The sequence below is a fragment of the Anopheles marshallii genome, chromosome 3 (genome assembly GCF_943734725.1).
Source record: "Anopheles marshallii chromosome 3, idAnoMarsDA_429_01, whole genome shotgun sequence".
NCBI lineage: Eukaryota > Metazoa > Arthropoda > Insecta > Diptera > Culicidae > Anopheles > Anopheles marshallii.
Window position 1 is genome coordinate 73,016,985 of NC_071327.1, and position 23,120 is coordinate 73,040,104.

A 23,120-nucleotide genomic window follows, 5' to 3' on the forward strand; every position below is an offset into this window, starting at 1 on the left:
ACGATGACAGTTCAAAATACGCTGCGCTATTGACAGTCATCAAAACTGGAGTTGCTGTTTACGTCCGAGTCGTGAATAGCTGTGCTAATTTCGCTGAAATTGATCATTTGATTCGTTGTTGTCTACCTTCCGATAAGATTAATTGAAAATGGTAAGTATACGTAAGTTGTAAAATCGTTTTAAATACATTTAGTATCAGCTGTGGGACTTTTGTTTTGGAACCGATGCGGATGCCGCATCATATCATTGAGGTTATAACCTGTCGGATTTGTGCTAACTCACCTTTTGTGTTTTGCAGGCTCGTCGTTATGATTCCCGTACTACCATTTTCTCGCCGGAAGGCCGATTGTACCAGGTTGAGTATGCGATGGAAGCCATTTCACACGCCGGTACATCGCTAGGCATTCTGGCGAAGGATGGTATATTGTTGGCGGCGGAGCGTCGCAACACAAACAAGCTGTTGGACAATGTAATCTTCTCCGAGAAGATTTACAAGCTGAACGAGTAAGTACAAACCGTGCGCTTTAAAAGAGCTGTTCGCCCTAAATTGTTTTGTGTGTTTTGTTGCAGAGATATGGTGTGTTCAGTGGCCGGCATTACTTCCGATGCGAATGTCCTTACCAACCTCCTCCGGGTCATCGCCCAGCGATACCAACTGAACTACGGGGAGGCTATGCCCTGCGAACAGCTTGTCTCTCACTTGTGTGATGTGAAACAGGCATACACGCAGTATGGTGGCAAGCGGCCTTTCGGTGTTTCCATCCTGTACATGGGATGGGATAAGCATTACGGATACCAGCTGTACCAGTCGGATCCCAGCGGAAACTATGGTGGATGGAAAGCCACTTGTATCGGGAACAATTCAGCGGTATGAATGCTTTAACATCGCTTCCAGGAGAACATTTGTAAGTAACTCTTTTGCCAATTTCAGGCCGCTGTTTCCGCTCTAAAGCAGGAACTGAGCGATAGCGATATCAGTCTAACGCAAGCACAGGATTTGGCTGTGAAAGTACTGTCCAAAACGCTGGACATGACCAAGCTTACATCAGAAAAGAGTAAGTACATTGTTATTCTTTCGTTTTACATACGTATTTACTAAGGTGTCTGTCTAAATTTCAGTTGAAATGGCTGTTCTTACGCGTGAAAATAATAAGACGGTCATAAAAATTTTGTCCAGCACAGAGGTCGACGGATTAATCGCAAAGTACGAGAAGGCAGAGGCTGAAGCAGAAGCAGCCAAGAAGGAAAAACTTGGTCAAACATCAAAATAAAACATAATTCGCATGTAAGTTGTTCGGTTCAGGTTGAGATGATTGAGCAAAACGGGGCAGAGGAAACATACAAATAAAACAACACACGCAACGGCGATGCAATCATTCAGGATTCTTAATGCAATAGTTTTGCCTTTCTTTCTCACAGACGTTGGTGGCAGACAAGTATTTAAAATGTATAGACAATTTATTTGTTGGACAATTCACTTGACGGTGTCGTGAAATCGTTCGGGCTTACCTTATCCTACGTATTGTACTGTATATCATAAGTCGGGTCTTTTTCAATTGTAACACTTGTAAAAGGCACTTTTCTGCATTGCTTTCGAGCATTTGGAGTGTTCGATATCACAATCATCTATTAATGAGATAAAAGTCTCACCCGGTATTCTGTACACATCTGAATGGAATGAGCTTTATGGAAGGATACGTTGAATACTAATTTCTTCAACCGGAAGCGTTATCTGCTTTCCGTTGTTTCCACACCTGTTTGATGTAGTATACTGTTTCCTTGTGTTTGTTGTCCCACAACAGTGAAACAAGTCGCCCAAGCGTTGGATCATCATCATTGCGAGTCCAATCCAACACGAAGCTGTAAATTTGCTGAAACCAAGAATAATTTTATAAGAAACCATATCACTCGTTAATCTACCTAAGGCTACCTCAGCCAACGTGCTGTTATCTGCTTCAAACGCATCAATCTGTCCCTCGGAGTATTCCAGCTTGCGGGCGAAACTTTTCCATCCATACCCTAAATGGCGAGACACCGTATCGATAATCTCTGCGTCCACTTCGTCCAGGCTGTGCATCATTTGCGTTATGGTATTGGACAGCCGCAAGTTAGCCCATTTCACGCCGGATGTGCTCGACAAAGAACCGCTCGTCGAAGCACCTTCGTCCACCACGGCGGAATTGAACGTGTAATTGTTACCAATGTGCAGATTGTTTGCATTTCTTATCTGATACACCTGCATTCCGGTCGTGTTGGAAATGGACGTTTGTGGGGCTGTGAGCGTGTTGTGCTGCACATTGTTCACTACCGTTTGTGGTGGAGTTTGGTTTTCTCCTGCAATCGGCTGCAACGATTGTGGCGTGTTGTTCGGTACAAGAGCCAGGCTTTCCATTGCGGGTACCACCATTCCGATGTTTGCATTTCCATTTGGGAAATTCCCATTCTGCGTTGCGGGAGCATTGGCACCGGACATTGTCACTTCCTGGTGCGTATCTGTTTTTCGTCTTGGTGGTAATGGAGCAGCATCCGTTTCCAGCTTTGATGTATCATTTTTCTTAAATAGCGTTTCAATTATATTTGACAATTTCACCATTTCGTTGGTCGAAGCAAGTAAATTAACGAAAAAAACGATGTTCTTTTGTTTTGCCTACGCTGTACGTGCGTATGGAACCAAAACACTTCTGCAACTAGCTGTCAATTGGAACAATGACTAATCGGTCAGTACACTTGGCGCAAACAGGATTTTAAAACGCTTTTCATAAAGTATAGGAAAATGTACCCAATGCAGTGATTGTTTGATAAATTAAAAAAAAAATCTCCCATGTTTTTGGATAAAAATTAGAAAATTTTGAAGAAATTACTCTTGGTGGTTTTGGTCGGGTAAGTTTGGCAACCATGCTGATTTGTTTTAATTCACTTTGCGTCAACACTGCCTATTCCTTGACAAACCATTGTGTAACGTAGCATTGTTTATCTTGCTTCCATTCTGAACAGTAAACAAGTGAAGAAAATTACAATTTGCCGGTACAATGAAAGTAAAAGTGTGCTAAATTACTGCAAGCTGCTTCCGCGCTATGAACGTCCGACACGATCATATAGCGGTGTACACTTTTGTGGTGTTTTTGTTTTCGTTCAGTTTGTTCTGCTACGGATTTTTCCCTTTATCCTTTTCTCCTTCGACGAAGGCCTCCTTTGACGAGCTACCTCAAACTATCGGGAATGCAAGGTATGTGGTATCCCACAATCGAAGTTTTGGGACGTTCTTACTTACTCTGTTACTTGATTTATTTTAGTTTCAATGGCACCGATTACAAACCCCGTATTTCAAGAGCCATCCTGATGGTGATAGATGCCCTGCGGATGGATTTTGTGGTGCAGGAAGAAAACTTCCAATTCCTCAACCAACTCCTCAGCGATGGTAAAGCATGCCTGTACCGTCTGCAGGTCCATCCGCCGACGGTGACAATGCCGCGTATAAAGGCGATGACATCCGGTGCCATTCCCAGCTTTCTGGACGTGATTCTCAACCTGGGCAGTCCAGAAATGCAGCTAGACACCTTTCTGTACCAGATGAAGCAACGGCAGCAGAAAACCGTGTTCTATGGTGACAACACGTGGACTAACATGTTTCCGAACACTTTTCATCGTCGGGGTGAGAATACGGATTCGTTGTATGTTAACGATTTTTATAAGGTAATATTTTATATGTTGTCGAAAAATATGGGCATGTGAGTTTATTTCATTTCGTTTCTTGCAGGGTGATCAAAACATAACAAAGCTTCTAAATATGGAACTTCAGATGTACGATTGGAAGCTCATGATTCTCCACTATCTTGGATTAGATCATATTGGACACGTGGAAGGTCCTTACAGTGATAAAGTGCCGGGGAAGCTACAGGAAATGGATACAGTTATTAAAACCATCCATCAAACCATGGACAAATGGGTAAGTTGCAAATGGGTTTAAAAGCAAGGATAGCGCTAAAAATGATAATCTTTATCTTCCTTAATCTTCCAGAAACAAAAGTATTACACTAAGCCATTGCTAATTATTACCGGTGATCATGGTATGCGTGATTCCGGCGGGCATGGAGGCTCAACGCACCCGGAAACAATTGTGCCGGTCGTAATTGTAAGCGATCAATGTGCGAAGAGTGAAGATACATTCCTGCAAATCGATCTTGCACCCAGCATGTCCATCCTAATGGGTGTTGCAATACCGTACGCGTCCATCGGTTCCATGATTGATCCTGCCCTAAAGATGTTACATCGAAGGGATATGCTTTATGCGCTGTATTACAACACTCAAAGACTGGCCTCCAAAGTGGAAGCTATATTAAGGGATACATTTCAACAAACTGGTACGATCGATTGAATTTTGTTGTAGAATTACAGGATTTTAACTTATTCCTTTTGCCATTTTTTTAGAAGTCCACAAATCATACGAAGAAGCGAAAAACCTGCATCAACTATTTCTGCAGGATACGACTGATGTTTCCGCCTACAAACGTGCCCTTCTGCTTTACACATCCGTGTCGAAAAACCTAACTCAGCTGCTTATTTCCAGCTACATACGATACGATATCGTGTTCATCCTTGTTGGAACGATTATGGCACTTTTATGTGCGGCCATTGCAATCACCCAACTACTGCAGCACGACACCACAGCAACCGCGTTACCTTTGCACCCAAAACTGTTTCCCAGCATCAATTGTGTGCTGTTGAGTTTTCTGCTGCTGAAGCTTTTGTCGTTTGAAAAGGAATCCGTCCAGGAGGCGACACATACATTTCACGCCGTAATAGTCCTGCTGTCTGTAGTGTATTTCACTCTCTGGGTGATATTGACCCATTTGCTGAAGGGTGTAAAAGCACCCGCTGTGATGTGGTTCCTTGATGGTACATCGTTTCTGTCACCATTCATTTGGTGCGGTGTAGGTTTCCATTGCATTTCTCTCGCAAGCAGTTCTTTCGTCGAGGAAGAACATCAAACGTGGTACTATTTTACCAGCAGCGTTATGGTGCTGCTCACGCTGAAGCAGCTGAACGTAATGAACAGTACGATCGGTGTGATTAAGCACACCAAAACCGATCCATCGCTGGTGGAAGTGTGCAAGGAAGAGCGTAGCATATTCTGTGTCGCTTCGATAGCCTTCGTCTGCATTCACGTGCTTGTACGGCGCTTTAATCAAACGGGTGACAAATGGCAACATATTCCCGATGTTGGCGATTGGTTATCGAAGGATGAGCATAAGGTTTGGCTTAGTATAACCATGTTCGTTGGCTTGTGTTACTTGGTGTATCAAATTTGCTACATGGCAGGATTGCTTACCACCGTACTGTCGATGACTGCGTCCATGCTCATCTACTACTACCGTGCAGCGTCTGGCACTGTGAGCATCTTCGGACTAAGCGCATCCAAGTAAATATCCACACGGACATTGCTGACCAGTAGAACGATATTTAACGAAACGATTTTCATTCCAGCTCGTCCATTTGTCTCACGATATTTTGGATCAATTTGGTGGAAATATTCTTCATCGGATTCCTACCCATGATGTACCGTGCGATTGTGACACGCACCACTCCAACGCGCTCCAGTGAACTGTACAGTAACTGCATTATCATGGTTGCATTACTGTCTGCCTTGTTGCACAAACCACACAACGTGCTGCTAGTGGGCACTCTTTTTGCTACGAGTAGATTTCTAACGGAGCGCATAGATCGCATCGCGGACGATAAGTACTGTAGCGTAATGCTGAAAGTTATTACCCATTATTGGCTAGGAAAAACATTCTACTTCTATCAGGTACTGTCGGGCAGTTTCGATATTGTAGTAAGCGAATAAGCATCACCTAAACATGTTTTGCAGGGCAACTCGAACAGTTTGGCTACAATCGATCTCAATGCCGGGTACGTGGGACTGAACAAGTTCGATATCATTCGAGTCGGATTGTTCCTGACGCTTCATACCTTTAGTGCGCCTATTTTAAGCTTTCTGCTACTGCTTCATCACATTTTCTTGGACAATGAGCGGGACGTTAGGTATGTACATGAAACAATCGCTTATGCACCGTTCGCCAATGTTTTTTTTGCTTCCGCAGGCAACAACACCGGTCCGAAACGAGGAACAACATACGGGAGCGGATTCTTACCCTGCTAAACGTTCTTATTACGGTACCAGTGAGTTTTTTCCTTGCGGTAGCCACAATATTGCGCGATCACATATTTGTGTGGACCGTATTTTCGCCAAAGATCATCTATGAGTACTTTACCGTGTGGTTGGTACTAATTCAGGTAATTCTAGTCATCTCGCTGCTGCCAAAGCCAATGAGCTCCGGTGTGTGAAAGTGTTTCATGTAAAAAAAAGCAGAATATAAAATAAACTTTCATGGGGATTTTTTCTATTTATGTACATACTTCACTGCTTTTATTTCTTCTTTCGGTCAACTAAATCCACAACTCAAGTGAATATCTCGTAAATAACAACAGGAAGGTAAAGGATAAGACAGTCTTTTTTAATAAACCTTATTTCTTAAGCATCAATAAAAATTAAGTAGTCAAATTTGTTGCCAGCACAATACAACACACATCTACCGCAGTTTGCTAGCTTGCAGTGCAAAATGCACGTCGTCCGTGCTAATGTTTAGCAAAATTTTCTGATAAATATCGTTCCTGCCGCCCTCACATATGAGTATGCGGGACGCAGTCAACCGTGCACAAATACCCATTGCCCTGCCGGGGTTCGGTACGCTAATGCCCGAAAATGCAGCCAGCGATTCCAGCTGTGCATAAACCCCAAGGAAGTTACATTCCTCAATCCCCGTACGCGTCACTTCGGCAGTAACGGCCTGCAAAAATAGTTGTTCCATGCGTGACAAGCTGCGTATTGTTCGTACCTTGGCACTCGTGATCATTTCCGTCAACGCCTGCTGCACGTGTGTCATTGAAACCGTCACGGACTGATCGGTTTTTCTAGCTTGATCGTCCGCCAGTTCGGTAGCTCGGCGGCAAATATCCAACGCACGGCGTGCGTCACCAGAAACAGCCGCGACCTTACGTGCTACCAGCTGAACAGCGTCGCTATTGAAGGAACTCATGCCTACCAGACGCGCCATCACTATCATCTGCAACTGGCGGAAGTTGTACGGTTGGAAGGTGAGCCGGGTAAGCCCGAGACGGGATGAAATTTTCCCCATCAATAAACGCTCCGGAAGATCCATGGTGTTGGCGATCGTGACAACGATCAGTTGAGCCGTAGCTAGGGTAGGCCAGTTCAGTATGTTGTACACCACATCCTGACGCTTGTTGCAAAGTATGTCCAGCTCGTCGACCAGCAGCACTGTCGTAATGCGTCGAGGAGCTTTGGTGGTGAATCGCTTATTCAACAAATTGTACGCTTGTTCCCATGCCAGTGTCTTCCCGGTCAGCTGCCGATGGATGTGAACATATGCCTGCCGTGGCTCGGTCAGTCTCATACCATTGATGTCGATAAACTCAAATTTGGGTATATGCTCTTCCTCCGATAGATGCCTAAGCGCTCGTATAACAGCCGTCGTGGTGGCCGTTTTGCCCGTTCCAGGAACTCCGGAAATGTACATACAACCACCGCAGCCATCAAAAATTTTACCCTCCAAAAAGTTGTAGATCTCTTCGTACTCCTTCTCACGACACGGAAGGCTACTCGGTATGGCCGATACGTGTAGACGCTCGCGAGCTAGTGCCAGTTCGTTCGCACCATCCCCTATCGGAGCCGTTCGCGAGGCGATCGTTGGCTTGATGGTACCGTCGCGGATGAGTTTCATTTTGCTGGCGCTTTTTGGAGTATATTTAGTGGCGCTCGACTTGCTACTACTGCTCGTACCAAGCGAGGATCGGATGGATCGCTTAGGTGTTTTAGGTTCTTCTACCGGCTCTGGATTCGCTTTCTTAGGCGATAGCTCGAGCAGACGCGATACACGACGTCCGTTCGAACATTCCTCAACAATGTTCGAAAGTTGTATGTTTCGTTTCGGAGTACCGGTGGGTTGCAGAGCTTTACTGTTTGGTGTTTTCAGGATGCTTTTCCTGTGCGAGTGTCCCGTCGGTGTACTCACCAGTTCGACATCGGATGGAAGCAGTGATTTACGACACTTAGGTGGAGAGACATGGTCGTGGGAAACAGCAGAAGTCGTAACACGCTTTCGCAGGGATCGAGGTGTGTCAGGATTTTTCTGATTCTCCGAGAGACGCAGTTTGATCTTTATCTCCTGTTCGTTGTTCCTTGTACCATCTCGGACAATCGAGTAATTGAGACATTCATCATCGGTGCCACTGTTGGATGCGTTGGATACGCTTGCCTTGCTGCTTAGCCGTAAGCTCACACCGCTTCGACGACCTTTCTGCAACTTTCTCTTTTTGTCCTCGTTGTCACTTATTTCTATCTCACTGAGAATATCCGTGATTTGATGGATGTTCTGCCTCACATCGACAATCTTTACAGCCCAACAATCTTCTATCAATTTGCTCTTCTGTTGAGGAGTTAGCGTTGCCACGCTTTCCATCGATTTGGAACGAGTAAGTTTAAGTTTTGGTGTTTTGGGAGTTTCCAACGCCGGTTGGTTCGATCTATCGTACATCGATCTTCTTTTGCGCGGTGTAACAGCCTCTGGGATTGGAATCAATGGTTCAAGATTCCATTTTCTTACGGTTGATTTAACCAATTTATACCGGGCAAAGAATGCAGGACAGCGCGCGGAAGATTTAACCCGCTGCAGTTCTTTCAAGTCTACCTGCGTTGACACGTGTTCGACCGTGCAAAGATTAAAAATAGTTTCAATCGATATGTCCGGACTGAAACGACTATCGGCAATGACTTCGCGTTTATCAAACGTGAAGTTCTCATCGCGAGTGAGTAGTTTAGGCAAAGCTGCCGGTCTGCAATGAAAGTAAATGTATTAGTATAGGACGTTACGGTGGCTGAACTGTGAGTCGCCTTTACCTTGAATACCATTCAACAATTGCACGACACGGATCCATATTACTGCAATCAGCGTTCAATACCTCGTACAGATGAACAATTCGTGCCACATCACACCCGTCTACCGAGTCTGGTTCAGCCGCATCCATGTCGGAGACGAGCACGAAATTTCCCACCTCCAGCGTTAGGGCACCGAAAATGCATTTCCTTCGTAACGAAATAGAAAACGCAATTAATATCTCATTTGTCGTCGTACCGTACCCATTAACAAAACGGCAACATACGGATAGAATGCGGTAAAATGATGCTTCACAACATTAATATCCGGTTGGTATTGTTTGCCAACCCAGGAGATTGGGAGGTTAAGCTTGTTATTATTGTGCAGTTTCGTTTTATTCATAATTTAACAAATTTCACACTAAAAGATCACGACACCGAGAGAACAACACAACACAGATGTTTTGGCGCGAATGAAATGAAAGGTTCGAAAAAATAGCTATAAAACGGTTTGAACGGTTGAACCGTTTCGCTTCCAAGGTGTGTAGAATAGAGATGAACAGTGTGTTGATTTATTAGATATTTTAACATTTTAAACGATATTGAATATTTTGAAGCGTATGATCCATCCTGAATTAATTTTTAAACAAATAATACAACCATTTGATATTATTTTTTTTTTTTAAATGAGTATTTTCCGCACAGAAAAGCAAAATTAATTTTGCATCGTATTTCTATACACCGCGGAAACCCGTTTCGTTGTTTGAAAAACTATCAATGACAAAATTTTCTTGCACAACAAAAGCGCGCGCTTTTGTGTTTATCTCAAAAAACTTTACTTTGCTTGTTGCATCGAAAGCGGTCTCGATTGTTCTGTGGCTGAGGGTTTAAGAATTAAGCGAGTGTATTTGTGTAGTTTTGGATTGTTTTTCTTTCGGTCTGATAACACATCAAAATGTCGAGTCCTGCTAGATCAACTCGGAGTCGCCGGGGTGTTGATAGTTCCCAGGAAAGTTCGCAAAGAACCCCATCGAAGCAGGGTAAGTACTACGGTAGCCGTATTGCCTAATTAGGTCAATTTATAATAATTTCACTACTTCACAGGCACTTCCAACAGTGAAACCGAAACGCCAATGCGCATCGGAAGTAGCATGCCTCAGAATGGAGCGAGTGTGGCGATTGAAGGTTCCGATCAGGTTACGGTGCCCACCTCCCCGGCGGCAGATGCTTCGATAATGCAGGCGACCAGCCCGTACAGTCGAACTGTTGGCATGAGTCAGATAGATATCAGCTCACCGTTGAACTATGGAACACCCAGCTCGATGGGCTCGATCCGAACACCCCGATCCGGTGTCCGTGGTACACCGATGCGTCAGCGTCCGGATCTGCGGGTTGATAAGCAGTCTCGGCAGGTTAACGTCGGCAGCTCGGATGCCCATCTTGATCCCATTCGCGAGGAAAGCCAAGCGTCGGCTGCTGATTTGCCGAGCTCCGGACCCCGGTTGGTTGTGTGGGGTACGAATGTCGTAGTGACGGAATGTATGAGCAAGTTTAAGCAATTTATAATGCGCTACATCGATCCGAATGCGGCACAGGATGAATTGACTGAGGGAATCAACCTTAACGAGCCACTGTACATGCAGAAACTGGAAGAGGTGAGTTAAGGCAAGGCGATGAAATGAATGCTTTATGAATCAATCCATTATTTTGTTACAGATTCATACGCTGGAGGAACCTTATTTGAATTTCAACTGTGCGCATTTGAAGACGTTCGACGAGACATTGTATCGTCAGTTGATTTGTTATCCTCAAGATGTAAGTAAAGTGCGATAAACAAGCAAGCAACACTCCAGATTGGTCTAAACCTGTGTTTCGCCTTGATTTAGGTAATCCCCGCGCTGGATATGGCAGTGAATGAGATGTTCTTCGAACGCTACCCGGCCGCTATTCTGGACCATCAGATTCAAGTTCGCCCGTTCAATGCGGACAAGACGCGAAACATGCGCGCCCTCAATCCGGAAGATATTGATCAAATCATCACGATCAGCGGCATGGTGATCCGTTCGTCGAACATTGTGCCCGAGATGCGATGCGCATTCTTCAAGTGTTCGATCTGCAGTTTCTCCGTCGTGGTCGAGCTTGAACGGGGTCGTATCGCAGAACCGACACTCTGTTCGCATTGTAACACGAACCATTGCTTCCAGCTCATTCACAACCGTTCCCAGTTTGCTGATCGGCAGCTGATCAAGCTGCAAGAATCACCCGACGATATGGCCGCCGGTCAAACACCCCATAACGTACTGCTGATGGCTCACGAAGATTTGGTGGACAAGGTACAGCCGGGCGATCGAGTCACGGTGACAGGAATCTACAAAGCGATGCCGATTCAGGAGAATCCACGGCAGTCGAGCATGAAGTCGGTGTACCGGACGCATATCGATGTGTTGCACTTCCGCAAGGTGGACGACAAGCGACTGTACGAGGAGGAAGAGGGTAAAGACCATATGTTCCCACCGGAACGGATTGAGTTGCTGAAGAAGATCGCCGAAAAGCCGGACGTGTACGATCGTTTGGTGCGCTGCATTGCTCCGTCCATTTACGAAAACACGGACATTAAGAAGGGCATACTGTTGCAAATGTTTGGCGGGTCGAAGAAAAAGCAGGCTACCTCGGGCCGGCAAAACTTCCGTGCGGAAATACACATCTTGATGTGCGGTGATCCTGGTACATCGAAATCGCAGCTGTTGCAGTACGTGTACAACCTGGTGCCCCGAACGCAGTACACCTCCGGGCGTGGTTCGTCGGCGGTCGGTTTAACGGCATACGTGACGAAGGACACCGAAACACGGCAGTTGGTTTTGCAAACGTACGTATCATAAGGTTCAAAGATATTGCAAGCGAATTCTTCAATGTATTTCCTTTCCTTTCCCCGGCAGTGGTGCTTTGGTGCTGGCGGACAATGGTGTCTGTTGTATCGATGAGTTCGACAAGATGAATGATTCGACCCGAAGCGTTTTGCACGAGGTGATGGAGCAGCAAACGCTGAGCATTGCAAAGGTTGGCATCATCTGTCAGCTGAACGCTCGCACCTCAATTCTGGCTGCAGCCAATCCTTCCGAATCTCAGTGGAACAAGAACAAAACCATCATTGACAATGTGCAGCTGCCCCACACGCTGATGTCCCGGTTCGATCTGATCTTTCTGATATTGGACCCGCAGGATGAGGTGTTTGATCGTCGCCTGGCAGCCCATCTGGTGTCGATGTACTACGCCTCGCGAGAAGAGGACGAAGATACGTTGGTGGATATGAGTGTGTTGCGTGATTACATTGCGTACGCAAAGGAACATATCAATCCCGTGCTGTCCGAGGAAGCCCAGCAGCGTCTGATTCAGGTGTACGTCGATATGCGGAAGGTAGGAGCCGGTAGGGGACAGATTTCGGCCTACCCACGGCAGTTGGAAAGCTTAATCCGTCTGTCCGAGGCTCATGCCAAGGTGCGCCTCAGTGAAACGGTAGAGGTACAAGACGTCGAGGAGGCTTGGCGCTTGCATCGCGAAGCGTTGAAACAATCAGCGACCGATCCACTGTCGGGCAAGATTGACGTCGGTATCCTAACGACCGGGTTGTCCAGTGAGGCACGCAAGAAACGGGCGGAAGTGGTGTCGGCTGTCAAGGCGAATCTTAAAGCGAAGGGCAAAATCTCGACCATTCCGTACCAGAAACTGTTCGGTGAAATCCGGGACGGTTCTCAGGTGGTAAGTGTTAACGGGCGGGTGTTATATACGCATTGGGTTTCATTCTTCATTCCCGGTGGTTTTCTTTTTCAGCTCATCACTAAGGAAATGTTTGAGGATGCGCTTAAGGAACTGCAGGACGAAGGAGTGATCGTTATCGTAGGCAACAACACCATACGCGTTTGTTGATTTAAGCAAGCTCTTATTAAGTTTTCACTATCAATTCTGTGCGTTTTTATCTTTTTGCTACATCTAATCGTACCTTTTGTCTGGATAGTATTTTTTTTTTAATAAATAAGTAATTTTTCTTCACTTTTTTGTCGTACTTTTACATCACAAAAGTTTGGAGTTTAAGATGTGTTAAACGTAGAGGAATTAACGTCACTTGACATCTGGATTCTCTTGGTGAAACGTTCGTCACGGTTTTATCGCACAGAGGCATTGTGTTGTGTCTGAACGGATATACCTTTGGTCTATTTTATTCTATCTAAATATCTTTAAAATGTATTCTACCCAATTACCAGTTTGCTACGCCTCCACGCTTTCGCCATCTTTTTTGCGCGGTTTCAAGTCGTCCAAATAGATCGTATGCTTTTCGAACAACTGAACCAACTCTTCGCTTGGTTTATTGTATTCTCGATCGAACTCTGATCCCACGCTCCAAAGCGATTCCAGATCGTACTGTTCTCTAGCCTTTGTGGAGAAGATGTGTAATGCTATGTTGCCTAGAAATGGAAAACAGAGGTTTTGTGAGAGATGATTTCCTCAAACTTTTAACTTCGTCCTACCTAAATCCATTGCCATCCAATCGTTACTTGATTCTCCCTCAATTTTAGGTATAATATCGGTTGACTTTCGTTTCATCTTGAACACCTTTCGTACAAACTCTGCCATTCCTCGCATGTGCCTAACGCTGCGTCCGGACACTATGCACATGTAGTCCACATATTTAATGCCCTTTGGCACTGTGCATACGAATATATTTATTGCATTGTTTAGGCGCAGAACAGTCACCAAATCTTCTATCTCGTACACTCCACTTTTTCCTCCTGCAATAGATAAACAAAGAATTATGCAACCAAGAAGGAGAAAAGCAAGTAATAACGAATAGTCTACGCTAACCAAAATTACTTACGCGTTAAGTTGATACCACTGTACATGTCTGGTAAATCGTGAACTTTTTCCGGTTGTTGCAATCCCGCTTCGTGAAGTAGCCTTTCTTCGTCCACATCCAGAATTACGGGCGCATCAGTGTCGCGAAATACCTGGTACTTGGCGGCAATGGACCTGGCACTGGGGACATTTTGTTGCTTTTCTTTCGTCCGTCTTCGAACTTCCTCCAGTGGGACTTTTGACGAAAACTCATCGTGGAAGGAACGGAACGCGGGCATAATTATTTCACGGTTCAGCACTGGAATATATCGGCGAATATTCGAGCACATGATTTAACTATTTAGTGGTTAGCACGAGTACGTCACAATCGGGCAGAAAGCGTACAGCAAAACGACGCAACGTGCAGCTAAAATAAACAATAACAAACGCTAATGGCAGAATGACATAACTGTATTTCTGGACGTTGCCCAGCGTGCAAGACAGCCGGACCTGCAACACTGTCAATTTACTCTACGGAGTCCAAGAGTGCACGTGTTTTTGAAGCATTTTTATTGCTTTATGGTCGGAAATTTTATCTGCAATGGCCTTAAGATGATTTATCCTAATTTTGCAATCACGTTTCGTTGGAATTCGGACGATTTTTCAACAATTTGCAAATTTTAGCCCACCATCGTGAGCATTGCTATTACAGGGTTTTACACTTCAGTTTTGACTGGCAGCACACATTTTTTGACGCACCGCACACGATTTCTTGTCGTCGGCGCACAATTTTGATTGCAAGCACCGGATTCTTGAACGGGACAGGTTTCGGCCGCATGTTTACAACCCATGTAAGAGATTGGTTTGAGTTTGAAGCACTTGTACGTAACCCAATACAAGTTTCATAAATCTTCTCATAATTTATTAAACATATTTTAAACAAAAAAATATCAAGTAGCTAAAAAAACAAACAATATTGCATATAAACAAGTGCTTCAAACTCAAACCAATCTTTCACAAGGATCGTTGAAGTACAAACTATTAAACTGCTTTTACTATGAATAACTTCTGTAACATTCTTTATTTGTTATTAGTAGTAGGTAAATTGCGTCCCGATAACATCCTTATCGGGCTATTATCGGGCTGCCTAATAACAGTCCCGATAACATCCTTATTGGGCTATTATCGGGCTACCCGATAACAGTCCCGATAACAACCCGGGCTATTATCGGGCTGCCCGATAACAGTCCCGATAACAACCTTATCGGGCTATTATCGGGCTGCCCGATTACAGTCCCAATAATATCATTATCGGGCTGCCCGATAACATCCTTATCGGGCTATTATCGGGCTGCCTGATAACAGTCCCATTAACATCCTTATCGGGCTGCCCAATAACAGTCCCGATAACAGACTTATCGGGCTACCCGATAACAGTCCCGATAACATCCTTACCTTACAACATGTTATCGGGACTGTTATCGGGCTGCCCGATAATAACCCGATAAGGATGTTATTGGGACTATTATCGGGCAGCCCGATAACAGTCCCGATAACATACTTATCGGGCTATTATCGGGATGCCCAATAACAATCCCATTAACATTTTTATCGGGCTGCCCAATAACAGTCCCGATAACAGACTTATCGGGCTGCCCGATAACAGTCCCGATAACATCCTTATCGGGCTGCCCGATAACAGTCCCGATAACAGACCTATCGGGCTGCCCGATAATCGAGAATAACATCCTTATCGGGCTATTATCGGGCTGGCCGATAATAACCTCGATACATCCTTACCGGGCTAACATAACATAACAGTCCCGATAACAAACCGGGCTATTATCGGGCTGCCCGATAACAGTCCCGATAACAACCTTATCGGGCCTTATCGACTACTAAAATAGTATACGGATACTAAATTAGTACATACCTTCTATACGGGAAAATACTTAAATAGTATACGGCTACTAAAAAATGTACGGATACTACAATAGTAACCGTGTACTAAAATAGTTCAAACCTAGTACTCGGGGGAATACTCAATTACGTATAGTCCAGTACAAGTATTGGGAAGCCCAATAACAGTCCCGATAACAGCCTTATCGGGCTGCCCGATAATAGTCCCAATAACATCCTTATCGGGCTATTATCGGGCAGCCGCGTAATAGTCCCAATAACATCCTTATCGGGCTATTATCGGGCAGCCCGATAACAGTCCCGATAACATCCTTATTGGGCTATTATCGGGCTGCCCGATAACAGTCCCGATAACAACCTTATCGGGCTGCCCGATAACAGTCCCGATAACAGACTTATCGGGCTGTATAATAGTCCCGATAAGGATGTTATTGGGACTGTTATCGGGCAACCCGATAAAAGCCCGATAACATCCTTATCAGGACTATTATCGGGCAGCCCGATAAGGATGTTATCGGGACTGTTATTGGGCAGCCCGATAAGGATGTTATCGGGACTATTATACAGCCCGATAAGTCTGTTATCGGGACTGTTATCGGGCAGCCCGATAATAGCCCAATAAGGATGTTATCGGGACTGTTATCGGGCTGCCCGATAATAGCCCGATAAGGATGTTATTGGGACTATTACGCGGCTGCCCGATAATAGCCCGATAAGGATGTTATTGGGACTATTATCGGGCAGCCCGATAAGGCTGTTATCGGGACTGTTATTGGGCTTCCCAATACTTGTACTGGACTATACGTAATTGAGTATTCCCCCGAGTACTAGGTTTGAACTATTTTAGTACACGGTTACTATTGTAGTATCCGTACATTTTTTAGTAGCCGTATACTATTTAAGTATTTTCCCGTATAGAAGGTATGTACTAATTTAGTATCCGTATACTATTTTAGTAGTCGTATACTATTTTAGTAGTCGTCTACTATTTTAGTAGTCGTATACTAATTTAGTATCCGGATACTATTTTAGTAGTCGTATACTATTTTAGTAGTCGTATACTATTTTAGTATACGGTTACTATTCTAGTATTCCCCCGTATACTAGGTGTGTACTAAAATAGTATACGACTACTAAAATAGTATACGACTACTAAAATAGTATACGACTACTAAAATAGTATACGACTACTAAAATAGTAACCGTATACTAAAATAGTATACGACTACTAAAATAGTATACGGATACTAAATTAGTATACGAGTACTAAAATAGTTCAAACCTAGTACTCGGGGGAATACTCAATTACGTTTAGTCCAGTACAAGTATTGGAAAGTCCAATAACAGTCCCGATAACATCCTTATCGGGCTACTATTGGGCTGCCCGATAACAGTCCCGATAACAGACTTATCGGGCTGCCCGATTACAGTCCCGATAACAGCCTTATCGGGCTGCCCGATAATAGTCCCAATAACATCCTTATCGGGCTATTATCGGGCAGCCGCGTAATAGTCCCAATAACATCCTTATCGGGCAGCCCGATAACAGTCCCGATAACAACCTTATCGGGCTGCCCGATAATAGTCCCGATAACATGGGACATTGGGACTGTTATCGGGCAGCCCGATAAAAGCCCGATAACATCCTTATCAGGACTATTATCGGGCAGCCCGATAAGGATGTTATCGGGACTGTTATCGGGCAGCCCGATAAGTCTGTTATCGGGACTGTTATTGGACAGCCCGATAAGGATGTTAATGGGACTGTTATCGGGCAGCCCAATAGTAGCCCGATAAGGATGTTATCGGGACTGTTATTGGGCTTCCCAATACTTGTACTGGACTAAACGTAATTGAGTATTCCCCCGAGTACTAGGTTTGAACTATTTTAGTACTCGTATACTAATTTAATATCCGTATACTATTTTAGTAGTCGTATACTATTTTAGTAGTCGTATACTATTTTAGTAGTCGTATACTATTTTAGTACACACCTAGTATACGGGGGAATACTAAAATAGTATACGACTACTAAAATAGTAACCGGATACTAAATTAGTATACGACTACTAAAATAGTAGACGACTACTAAAATAGTATACGACTACTAAAATAGTATACGACTACTAAAATAGTATACGACTACTAAAATAGTATACGGCTACTAAAATAGTACACGACTACTAAAATAGTATACGGATACTAAATTAGTACATACCTTCTATACGGGAAAATACTTAAATAGTATACGGCTACTAAAAAATGTACGGATACTACAATAGTAACCGTGTACTCAAATAGTTCAAACCTAGTACTCGGGGGAATACTCAATTACGTATAGTCCAGTACAAGTATTGGGAAGCCCAATAACAGTCCCGATAACAGCCTTATCGGGCTGCCCGATAATAGTCCCAATAACATCCTTATCGGGCTATTATCGGGCAGCCGCGTAATAGTCCCAATAACATCCTTATCGGGCTATTATCGGGCAGCCCGATAACAGTCCCGATAACATCCTTATTGGGCTATTATCGGGCTGCCCGATAACAGTCCCGATAACAACCTTATCGGGCTGCCCATAATAGTCCCGATAACATCCTTATCGGGCTGCCCAATAACAGTCCCGATAACAGACTTATCGGGCTGCTCGATAATAGTCCTGATAAGGATGTTATCGGGCTTTTATCGGGCTGCCCGATAACAGTCCCAATAACATCCTTATCGGGACTATTATACAGTCCGAAAAGTCTGTTATCGGGACTGTTATTGGGCAGCCCGATAAGGATGTTATCGGGACTATTATCGGGCAGCCCGATAATAGCCCGATAAGGTTGTTATCGGGACTGTTATCGGGCAGCCCGATAATAGCCCGGTTTGTTATCGGGACTGTTATGTTATGTTAGCCCGGTAAGGATGTATCGGGGTTATTATCGGCCAGCCCGATAATAGCCCGATAAGGATGTTATCCTCGATTATCGGGCAGCCCGATAGGTCTGTTATCGGGACTGTTATCGGGCAGCCCGATAAGGATGTTATCGGAGCTGTTATCGGGCAGCCCGATAAGTCTGTTATCGGGACTGTTATTGGGCAGCTCGATAAAAATGTTAATGGGATTGTTATTGGGCATCCCGATAATAGCCCGATAAGTATGTTATCGGGACTGTTATCGAGCTGTCCCAATAACATCCTTATCGGGTTATTATCGGGCAGCCCGATAACAGTCCCGATAACATGTTGTAAGGTAAGGATGTTATCGGGACTGTTATCGGGTAGCCCGATAAGTCTGTTATCGGGACTGTTATTGGGCAGCCCGATAAGGATGTTAATGGGTGTTAATGCTATTATCGGGCAGCCCGATAATAGCCCGATAAGGATGTTATCGGGACTGTTATCGGGCAGCCCGATAAGTCTGTTATCGGGACTGATATTGGGCATCCCGATAAGAATGTTAATGGGACTGTTATCGGGCAGCCCGATAGTAGCCCGATAATGATGCTATCGGGACTGTTATCGGGCAGCCCGATAATGATATTATTGGGACTGTAATCGTGCAGCCCGATAAAAGCCCGACAAGGTTGTTATCGGGACTGTTATCGGTCAGCCCGATAACAAGGATAATCTCTATCTAAGGATGTTATCGAGACTGAGACTCCTTATCGGGCTATTATCGGTATGCCCGATAACAGTCCCGATAACAACCTTATCGGGCTGCCCGATAACATACTTATCGGGCTGCTCAATAACAGTCCCGATAACAGGCTTATCGGGCTGTATAATAGTCCCGATAAGGATGTTATCGGGATTGTTATCGGGCATCCTGATAAGTCTGTTATCGGGACTGTTATTGGGCTCCCATTAACATCCTTACTGTCCCATTAACATCCTTATCGGGCTGCCCAATAACAGTCCCGATAACAGACTTATCGGGCTGCCCGATAATAGTCCCGATAAGGATGTTATCGGGACTGTTATCGGGCAGCCCGAAAAAATCCCGATAATATCCTTAATGCTATTGCTACTGCCCGATAACAGTCCCGATAACATCCTGATCGGGCTGCTCGATAATATTCGATAATACATCCTTATCGGTCTGCTCGATGATAGTCCCGATAACATCCTTATAGGGCTGCCCGATAATAGTCTCGATAACAGCCTTATCGGGCTGCCCGATAATAGTCCCGATAACAGCCTTATCGAGCTGCCTGATAATAGTCCCGATAACATTATTATCGGGCTGCTTGATAATAGTCCCAATAGCAGCCTTATAAGGCTGTTCAATCGCTCTCCACTTATCTCCATTTATTTGCAATTACTATTAAAAAATTAAACTATCCCATTCTTATACTTCTAGTGTTACTATCATTGGCCGGAATCATACTAAGCCAGGTTCTTGTATGCATTTTGACGTTTCCAGGCCTATGCGCTTACAGCTTGCCATACAAATGGCAAGCCAAGTTAAGCCTAGAAAAGAAGGATTAGATTGGTTTCTAAAAGAAAGTACCCGAATACTCAAAACCTAAGCTCGACAAATGTCAAAACAAAAAAAAAATGCTAGCTGGTCTGAGCCAGATTAGGCCATGTTTCCCTTGTGCGAAAAATGTAATCAATTTTTTAAAACAAAAAAAACTGAAAAAGGATTAGTTTAATAATCAAACTTGTATATTATTTCAAATGAATTGAAATTAAAATTAAATTACTAAACTTTAATCGACTTTTCTCTAAATTGTAGTTTACAAAAATGATTCATTGTGTCATTCTTTATGTCAAAATGTTATGTGCTTTACGAATCTGTACAGAATAATACAACCCGGTACCTGGATTTTTTGGCAGATGTTGTTGTTTATTGTTTTTATAGAGACTTTGAGCTGGGCAGCTTCATTCGCCTCTCTTTGGCAGATACAGGCTTAAAGCTTAAGCTTTCTAAATTTTGGTATGATCTAACCCATTATTTGTCTTTCTAGAGGAATATGTACTGTATTCTGAATATGTAAAAAAATAAAACAATTACAATTCATTATTTACTGTTGTGGAAAAATGCAGAAGTATGCAAATTATTTGATAAAAAAAGTTTAATTGTGTTGTGCTATATTAGTACATCAAACAATTTACATTATTGAAATTTGAATAGATAAAGAAAAAAAAAGAAAAGAAAGATTTGAGCACTGCACAGCATAACTTGAAAATATAGGAAGAAAGAGAGAGAGGAAGAGAGAGAGAGAGAGAGAGAGAGAGAGAGAGAGAGAGAGAGAGAGAGAGTAAAGGAGAAAAAGATTCGAAATCTTTACCAAATATTAGCACGCAAATGTTGCTCATATTTTTGTAATGAGCAGATTGTTGTGTAATAAACAAGTTGAACGACATAAAACCCCGGTGCTAAGATAGGCATTGTGTTTGTTTCTATCGTGCGGCTCACAGCTATACACACATTACGCGGCATCTGTCTTTTCGACTGGGACATGATGGGATGATACATGATACTATTGCTGTATTAGGTAGACAAGCGCGATCCATGAAAGACGCGGAAGCAGCCATAGTTATATATTTACATGCATGTGCTCGCTTTCTAGGTAGATTTATAGAATGGCCTTTGTCTGATTCATTCCACCATCAGAAATTTATTCCATGAGTATTGCTGGATCTTCGCTGGTAAAAATGGCCATACCAGGCATTGGCATTGAACGTACCGAACGTAAAGAAAACGGCTAATAGTAAACTATCAGCAAGAATGTTTGTACAGCTCGTAACGCAGAATCCATACCCGACAACACACGAAATAAATCAGTAACCAAAACATTGCTAGCCTTATCAATGAGATAAGCGCACACACACACTCTCGCTGGGCAAACACATCGAAAAGGCTTGGCCGTGCGCTGATTGGATGCATCGGGAGCCATCCATCCGCGCGCGTATGGAAGCCAACAGGCCAAATCAACTGCCGGTGACTTGCGTGGTTACTATTACAGTTGCGACTGCTGAACGACACGTTTCGTGATACGCGAGCACTCCAGACCCAGCAGTGCAACAGTTTGCGCAAAAGTTCGTCTCGAATTTTTGAACTGTTCAAAAGCACCACGCAACACCATGAGTTTGTCCCGGTTTCGTTTGATCACATTCGATGTGCACAACACGTTGTTACAGTTTCGTTCGAGCCCCGGTAAGAAATATGGCGAAATTGGTGCGATGTTCGGAATCAGCAACAACAACAACCAACTGGTGGCAAACTACGTCCAGAGCTGGTAAGTGTTGTGTACGGGTCAACGCTGATATCGTTTGGTGTTTTGTGAGATAACGAGGATTCTCCCGCGTTTGATTCTCTTTCCCATTATCCGATACAGGCACAAAATGAATCGGCTACATCCGAACTTTGGACTGAAGACTAAAATTTCCTACAAACAATGGTGGCAGATGATGATAGACGGTAAGTCACTACCGATGCACATCAATTACGTAATTCCAGATACGGTGCCGACGCAATTCGGCAATGCTCGATCGAATAGTACGAGTACGGGATCTTGAAAGGGCCGGCTGCAGTTACGTCAAGGCAAATGGGTCAGTGTCGGATCGATGAACAGAAAAAAGCACATGGCCCAGTCTACGAATACCTCCCCGAGTGAATCGTTATCAGGCGGCCTTACTATACTTGTTGAATCCAGTGTCCGATACGCGGCTACGCGGGTTCGATTGAGCGATCTGATAGGTCAATGATTTATTTTACGGTCGCCTTACAGCACCGTACTTCGTAAGCAGCATGATATTGATTTTTATGGGTCTATATTGATGTTTGGAAGATAAAAAACACACATCTTCGGTATTTTTGTTCTGCTTTCAGGCATTTTCAATGAAAATGGAACTCACAACACGCCGCCGGAGAAAATCGAACAGATGACGGAACATTTTATGGAGTACTTCAAAACGAGCGTGTTTTGGCAGCATTGCTACGGATCGGTGGATTTCCTCAACTATTTGAAGCTGCAGCAGCACGTAGAATCCAATGGTCAGAAACAACCCCCATTCAAGCTGGGAGTAATCTCGAACTTTGATCCCCGGCTGGACGTGCTGCTGAGAAATATGAAAATTAATCACTACTTTGACTTTGTGCTAAACTCGTACGATGTTGGGTACATGAAACCCGCCCAAGAAATCTTTGACCGTGCGATCCGGGCGGCCGAGATTAAGGATCTCAAACCACACCAGTGTCTACACATTGGAGCTACACCGGCAACCGATTACTTCGGTGCACGGAATGCCGGATGGTATAGTTTGCTGGTGCACGAAAAATCGGCGGAAGAATTGTCGCGAAAGTACGGCCAGCTGGTGGAGGATAACCATGTGTTTTCTAGTCTGTTTGATATTCACAAAAAGATTTCGAACGATTACATGAGATGGTAAATGATATTAGGCATTGAATGTGTGCAAATGT

The 23,120-nt window shown here is 44.0% G+C and overlaps 7 protein-coding genes across 7 annotated transcripts; 4 read left to right on the plus strand and 3 right to left on the minus strand.

Moving 5' to 3' along the window:
- The first annotated feature begins 224 nt into the window (after positions 1-224).
- Positions 225-1,271, plus strand: LOC128713129 (proteasome subunit alpha type-4). Its single transcript, XM_053807991.1, has 5 exons — positions 225-251; positions 299-504; positions 571-868; positions 932-1,055; positions 1,120-1,271. The coding sequence occupies exons 1-5, from the start codon at positions 225-227 to the stop codon at positions 1,269-1,271; spliced, it is 807 nt and encodes a 268-aa protein (XP_053663966.1).
- A 444-nt stretch (positions 1,272-1,715) lies between these two features.
- Positions 1,716-2,593, minus strand: LOC128712264 (protein immune deficiency). Its single transcript, XM_053807158.1, has 2 exons — positions 1,931-2,593; positions 1,716-1,871 (listed from the first exon to the last, which is right to left on the minus strand). Exons 1-2 carry the CDS (start codon positions 2,591-2,593, stop codon positions 1,716-1,718), a joined length of 819 nt encoding a protein of 272 aa, XP_053663133.1.
- Positions 2,594-3,074: 481 nt separating this feature from the next.
- LOC128713897 (GPI ethanolamine phosphate transferase 2) lies at positions 3,075-6,345 on the plus strand. Its single transcript, XM_053808769.1, has 8 exons — positions 3,075-3,226; positions 3,294-3,693; positions 3,758-3,946; positions 4,019-4,361; positions 4,429-5,419; positions 5,485-5,806; positions 5,870-6,042; positions 6,102-6,345. Exons 1-8 carry the CDS (start codon positions 3,075-3,077, stop codon positions 6,343-6,345), a joined length of 2,814 nt encoding a protein of 937 aa, XP_053664744.1.
- A 245-nt stretch (positions 6,346-6,590) lies between these two features.
- Positions 6,591-9,356, minus strand: LOC128713130 (origin recognition complex subunit 1). The gene is made up of 3 exons (XM_053807992.1): positions 9,241-9,356; positions 8,978-9,163; positions 6,591-8,913 (listed from the first exon to the last, which is right to left on the minus strand). The coding sequence occupies exons 1-3, from the start codon at positions 9,354-9,356 to the stop codon at positions 6,591-6,593; spliced, it is 2,625 nt and encodes an 874-aa protein (XP_053663967.1).
- Positions 9,357-9,908: 552 nt separating this feature from the next.
- On the plus strand, positions 9,909-12,877 carry LOC128711671 (DNA replication licensing factor MCM4). Its single transcript, XM_053806553.1, has 6 exons — positions 9,909-9,993; positions 10,058-10,608; positions 10,670-10,768; positions 10,840-11,819; positions 11,890-12,709; positions 12,782-12,877. The coding sequence occupies exons 1-6, from the start codon at positions 9,909-9,911 to the stop codon at positions 12,875-12,877; spliced, it is 2,631 nt and encodes an 876-aa protein (XP_053662528.1).
- Positions 12,878-13,216: 339 nt separating this feature from the next.
- On the minus strand, positions 13,217-14,130 carry LOC128713131 (uncharacterized). The gene is made up of 3 exons (XM_053807993.1): positions 13,824-14,130; positions 13,477-13,737; positions 13,217-13,413 (listed from the first exon to the last, which is right to left on the minus strand). Exons 1-3 carry the CDS (start codon positions 14,128-14,130, stop codon positions 13,217-13,219), a joined length of 765 nt encoding a protein of 254 aa, XP_053663968.1.
- Positions 14,131-21,781: 7,651 nt separating this feature from the next.
- LOC128716104 (rhythmically expressed gene 2 protein-like) lies at positions 21,782-23,089 on the plus strand. Its single transcript, XM_053811025.1, has 3 exons — positions 21,782-21,936; positions 22,036-22,118; positions 22,530-23,089. Exons 1-3 carry the CDS (start codon positions 21,782-21,784, stop codon positions 23,087-23,089), a joined length of 798 nt encoding a protein of 265 aa, XP_053667000.1.
- The last annotated feature ends 31 nt before the right edge of the window (positions 23,090-23,120 follow it).

Excerpts from the sequence above, each read along its gene's own strand:
- LOC128713129 (XM_053807991.1), top strand. The coding sequence starts at position 225 with ATGCGGATGCCGCATCATATCATTGAG. Across the intron at positions 505-570 it reads AAGATTTACAAGCTGAACGA|AGATATGGTGTGTTCAGTGG; the intron begins GTAAGTACAAAC and ends GTTTTGTTGCAG. Across the intron at positions 869-931 it reads GTATCGGGAACAATTCAGCG|GCCGCTGTTTCCGCTCTAAA; the intron begins GTATGAATGCTT and ends TGCCAATTTCAG.
- LOC128712264 (XM_053807158.1), bottom strand. The coding sequence starts at position 2,593 with ATGGTGAAATTGTCAAATATAATTGAAACGCTATTTAAGAAAAATGAT. Across the intron at positions 1,872-1,930 it reads ATAACAGCACGTTGGCTGAG|CAAATTTACAGCTTCGTGTT; the intron begins GTAGCCTTAGGT and ends TCTTGGTTTCAG.
- LOC128713897 (XM_053808769.1), top strand. The coding sequence starts at position 3,075 with ATGAACGTCCGACACGATCATATAGCGGTGTACACTTTTGTGGTGTTT. Across the intron at positions 3,227-3,293 it reads CAAACTATCGGGAATGCAAG|TTTCAATGGCACCGATTACA; the intron begins GTATGTGGTATC and ends GATTTATTTTAG. Across the intron at positions 4,362-4,428 it reads GGATACATTTCAACAAACTG|AAGTCCACAAATCATACGAA; the intron begins GTACGATCGATT and ends CCATTTTTTTAG.
- LOC128713130 (XM_053807992.1), bottom strand. The coding sequence starts at position 9,356 with ATGAATAAAACGAAACTGCACAATAATAACAAGCTTAACCTCCCAATC. Across the intron at positions 9,164-9,240 it reads CATTTTACCGCATTCTATCC|GAAATGCATTTTCGGTGCCC; the intron begins GTATGTTGCCGT and ends TTCGTTACGAAG. Across the intron at positions 8,914-8,977 it reads ATTGTTGAATGGTATTCAAG|ACCGGCAGCTTTGCCTAAAC; the intron begins GTAAAGGCGACT and ends CTTTCATTGCAG.
- LOC128711671 (XM_053806553.1), top strand. The coding sequence starts at position 9,909 with ATGTCGAGTCCTGCTAGATCAACTCGGAGTCGCCGGGGTGTTGATAGT. Across the intron at positions 10,609-10,669 it reads ACATGCAGAAACTGGAAGAG|ATTCATACGCTGGAGGAACC; the intron begins GTGAGTTAAGGC and ends ATTTTGTTACAG. Across the intron at positions 12,710-12,781 it reads TCCGGGACGGTTCTCAGGTG|CTCATCACTAAGGAAATGTT; the intron begins GTAAGTGTTAAC and ends TTTCTTTTTCAG.
- LOC128713131 (XM_053807993.1), bottom strand. The coding sequence starts at position 14,130 with ATGTGCTCGAATATTCGCCGATATATTCCAGTGCTGAACCGTGAAATA. Across the intron at positions 13,738-13,823 it reads CAGTGGTATCAACTTAACGC|GAGGAAAAAGTGGAGTGTAC; the intron begins GTAAGTAATTTT and ends TATCTATTGCAG. Across the intron at positions 13,414-13,476 it reads TTGGATGGCAATGGATTTAG|GCAACATAGCATTACACATC; the intron begins GTAGGACGAAGT and ends TTCCATTTCTAG.
- LOC128716104 (XM_053811025.1), top strand. The coding sequence starts at position 21,782 with ATGAGTTTGTCCCGGTTTCGTTTGATCACATTCGATGTGCACAACACG. Across the intron at positions 21,937-22,035 it reads GCAAACTACGTCCAGAGCTG|GCACAAAATGAATCGGCTAC; the intron begins GTAAGTGTTGTG and ends TATCCGATACAG. Across the intron at positions 22,119-22,529 it reads GTGGCAGATGATGATAGACG|GCATTTTCAATGAAAATGGA; the intron begins GTAAGTCACTAC and ends TTCTGCTTTCAG.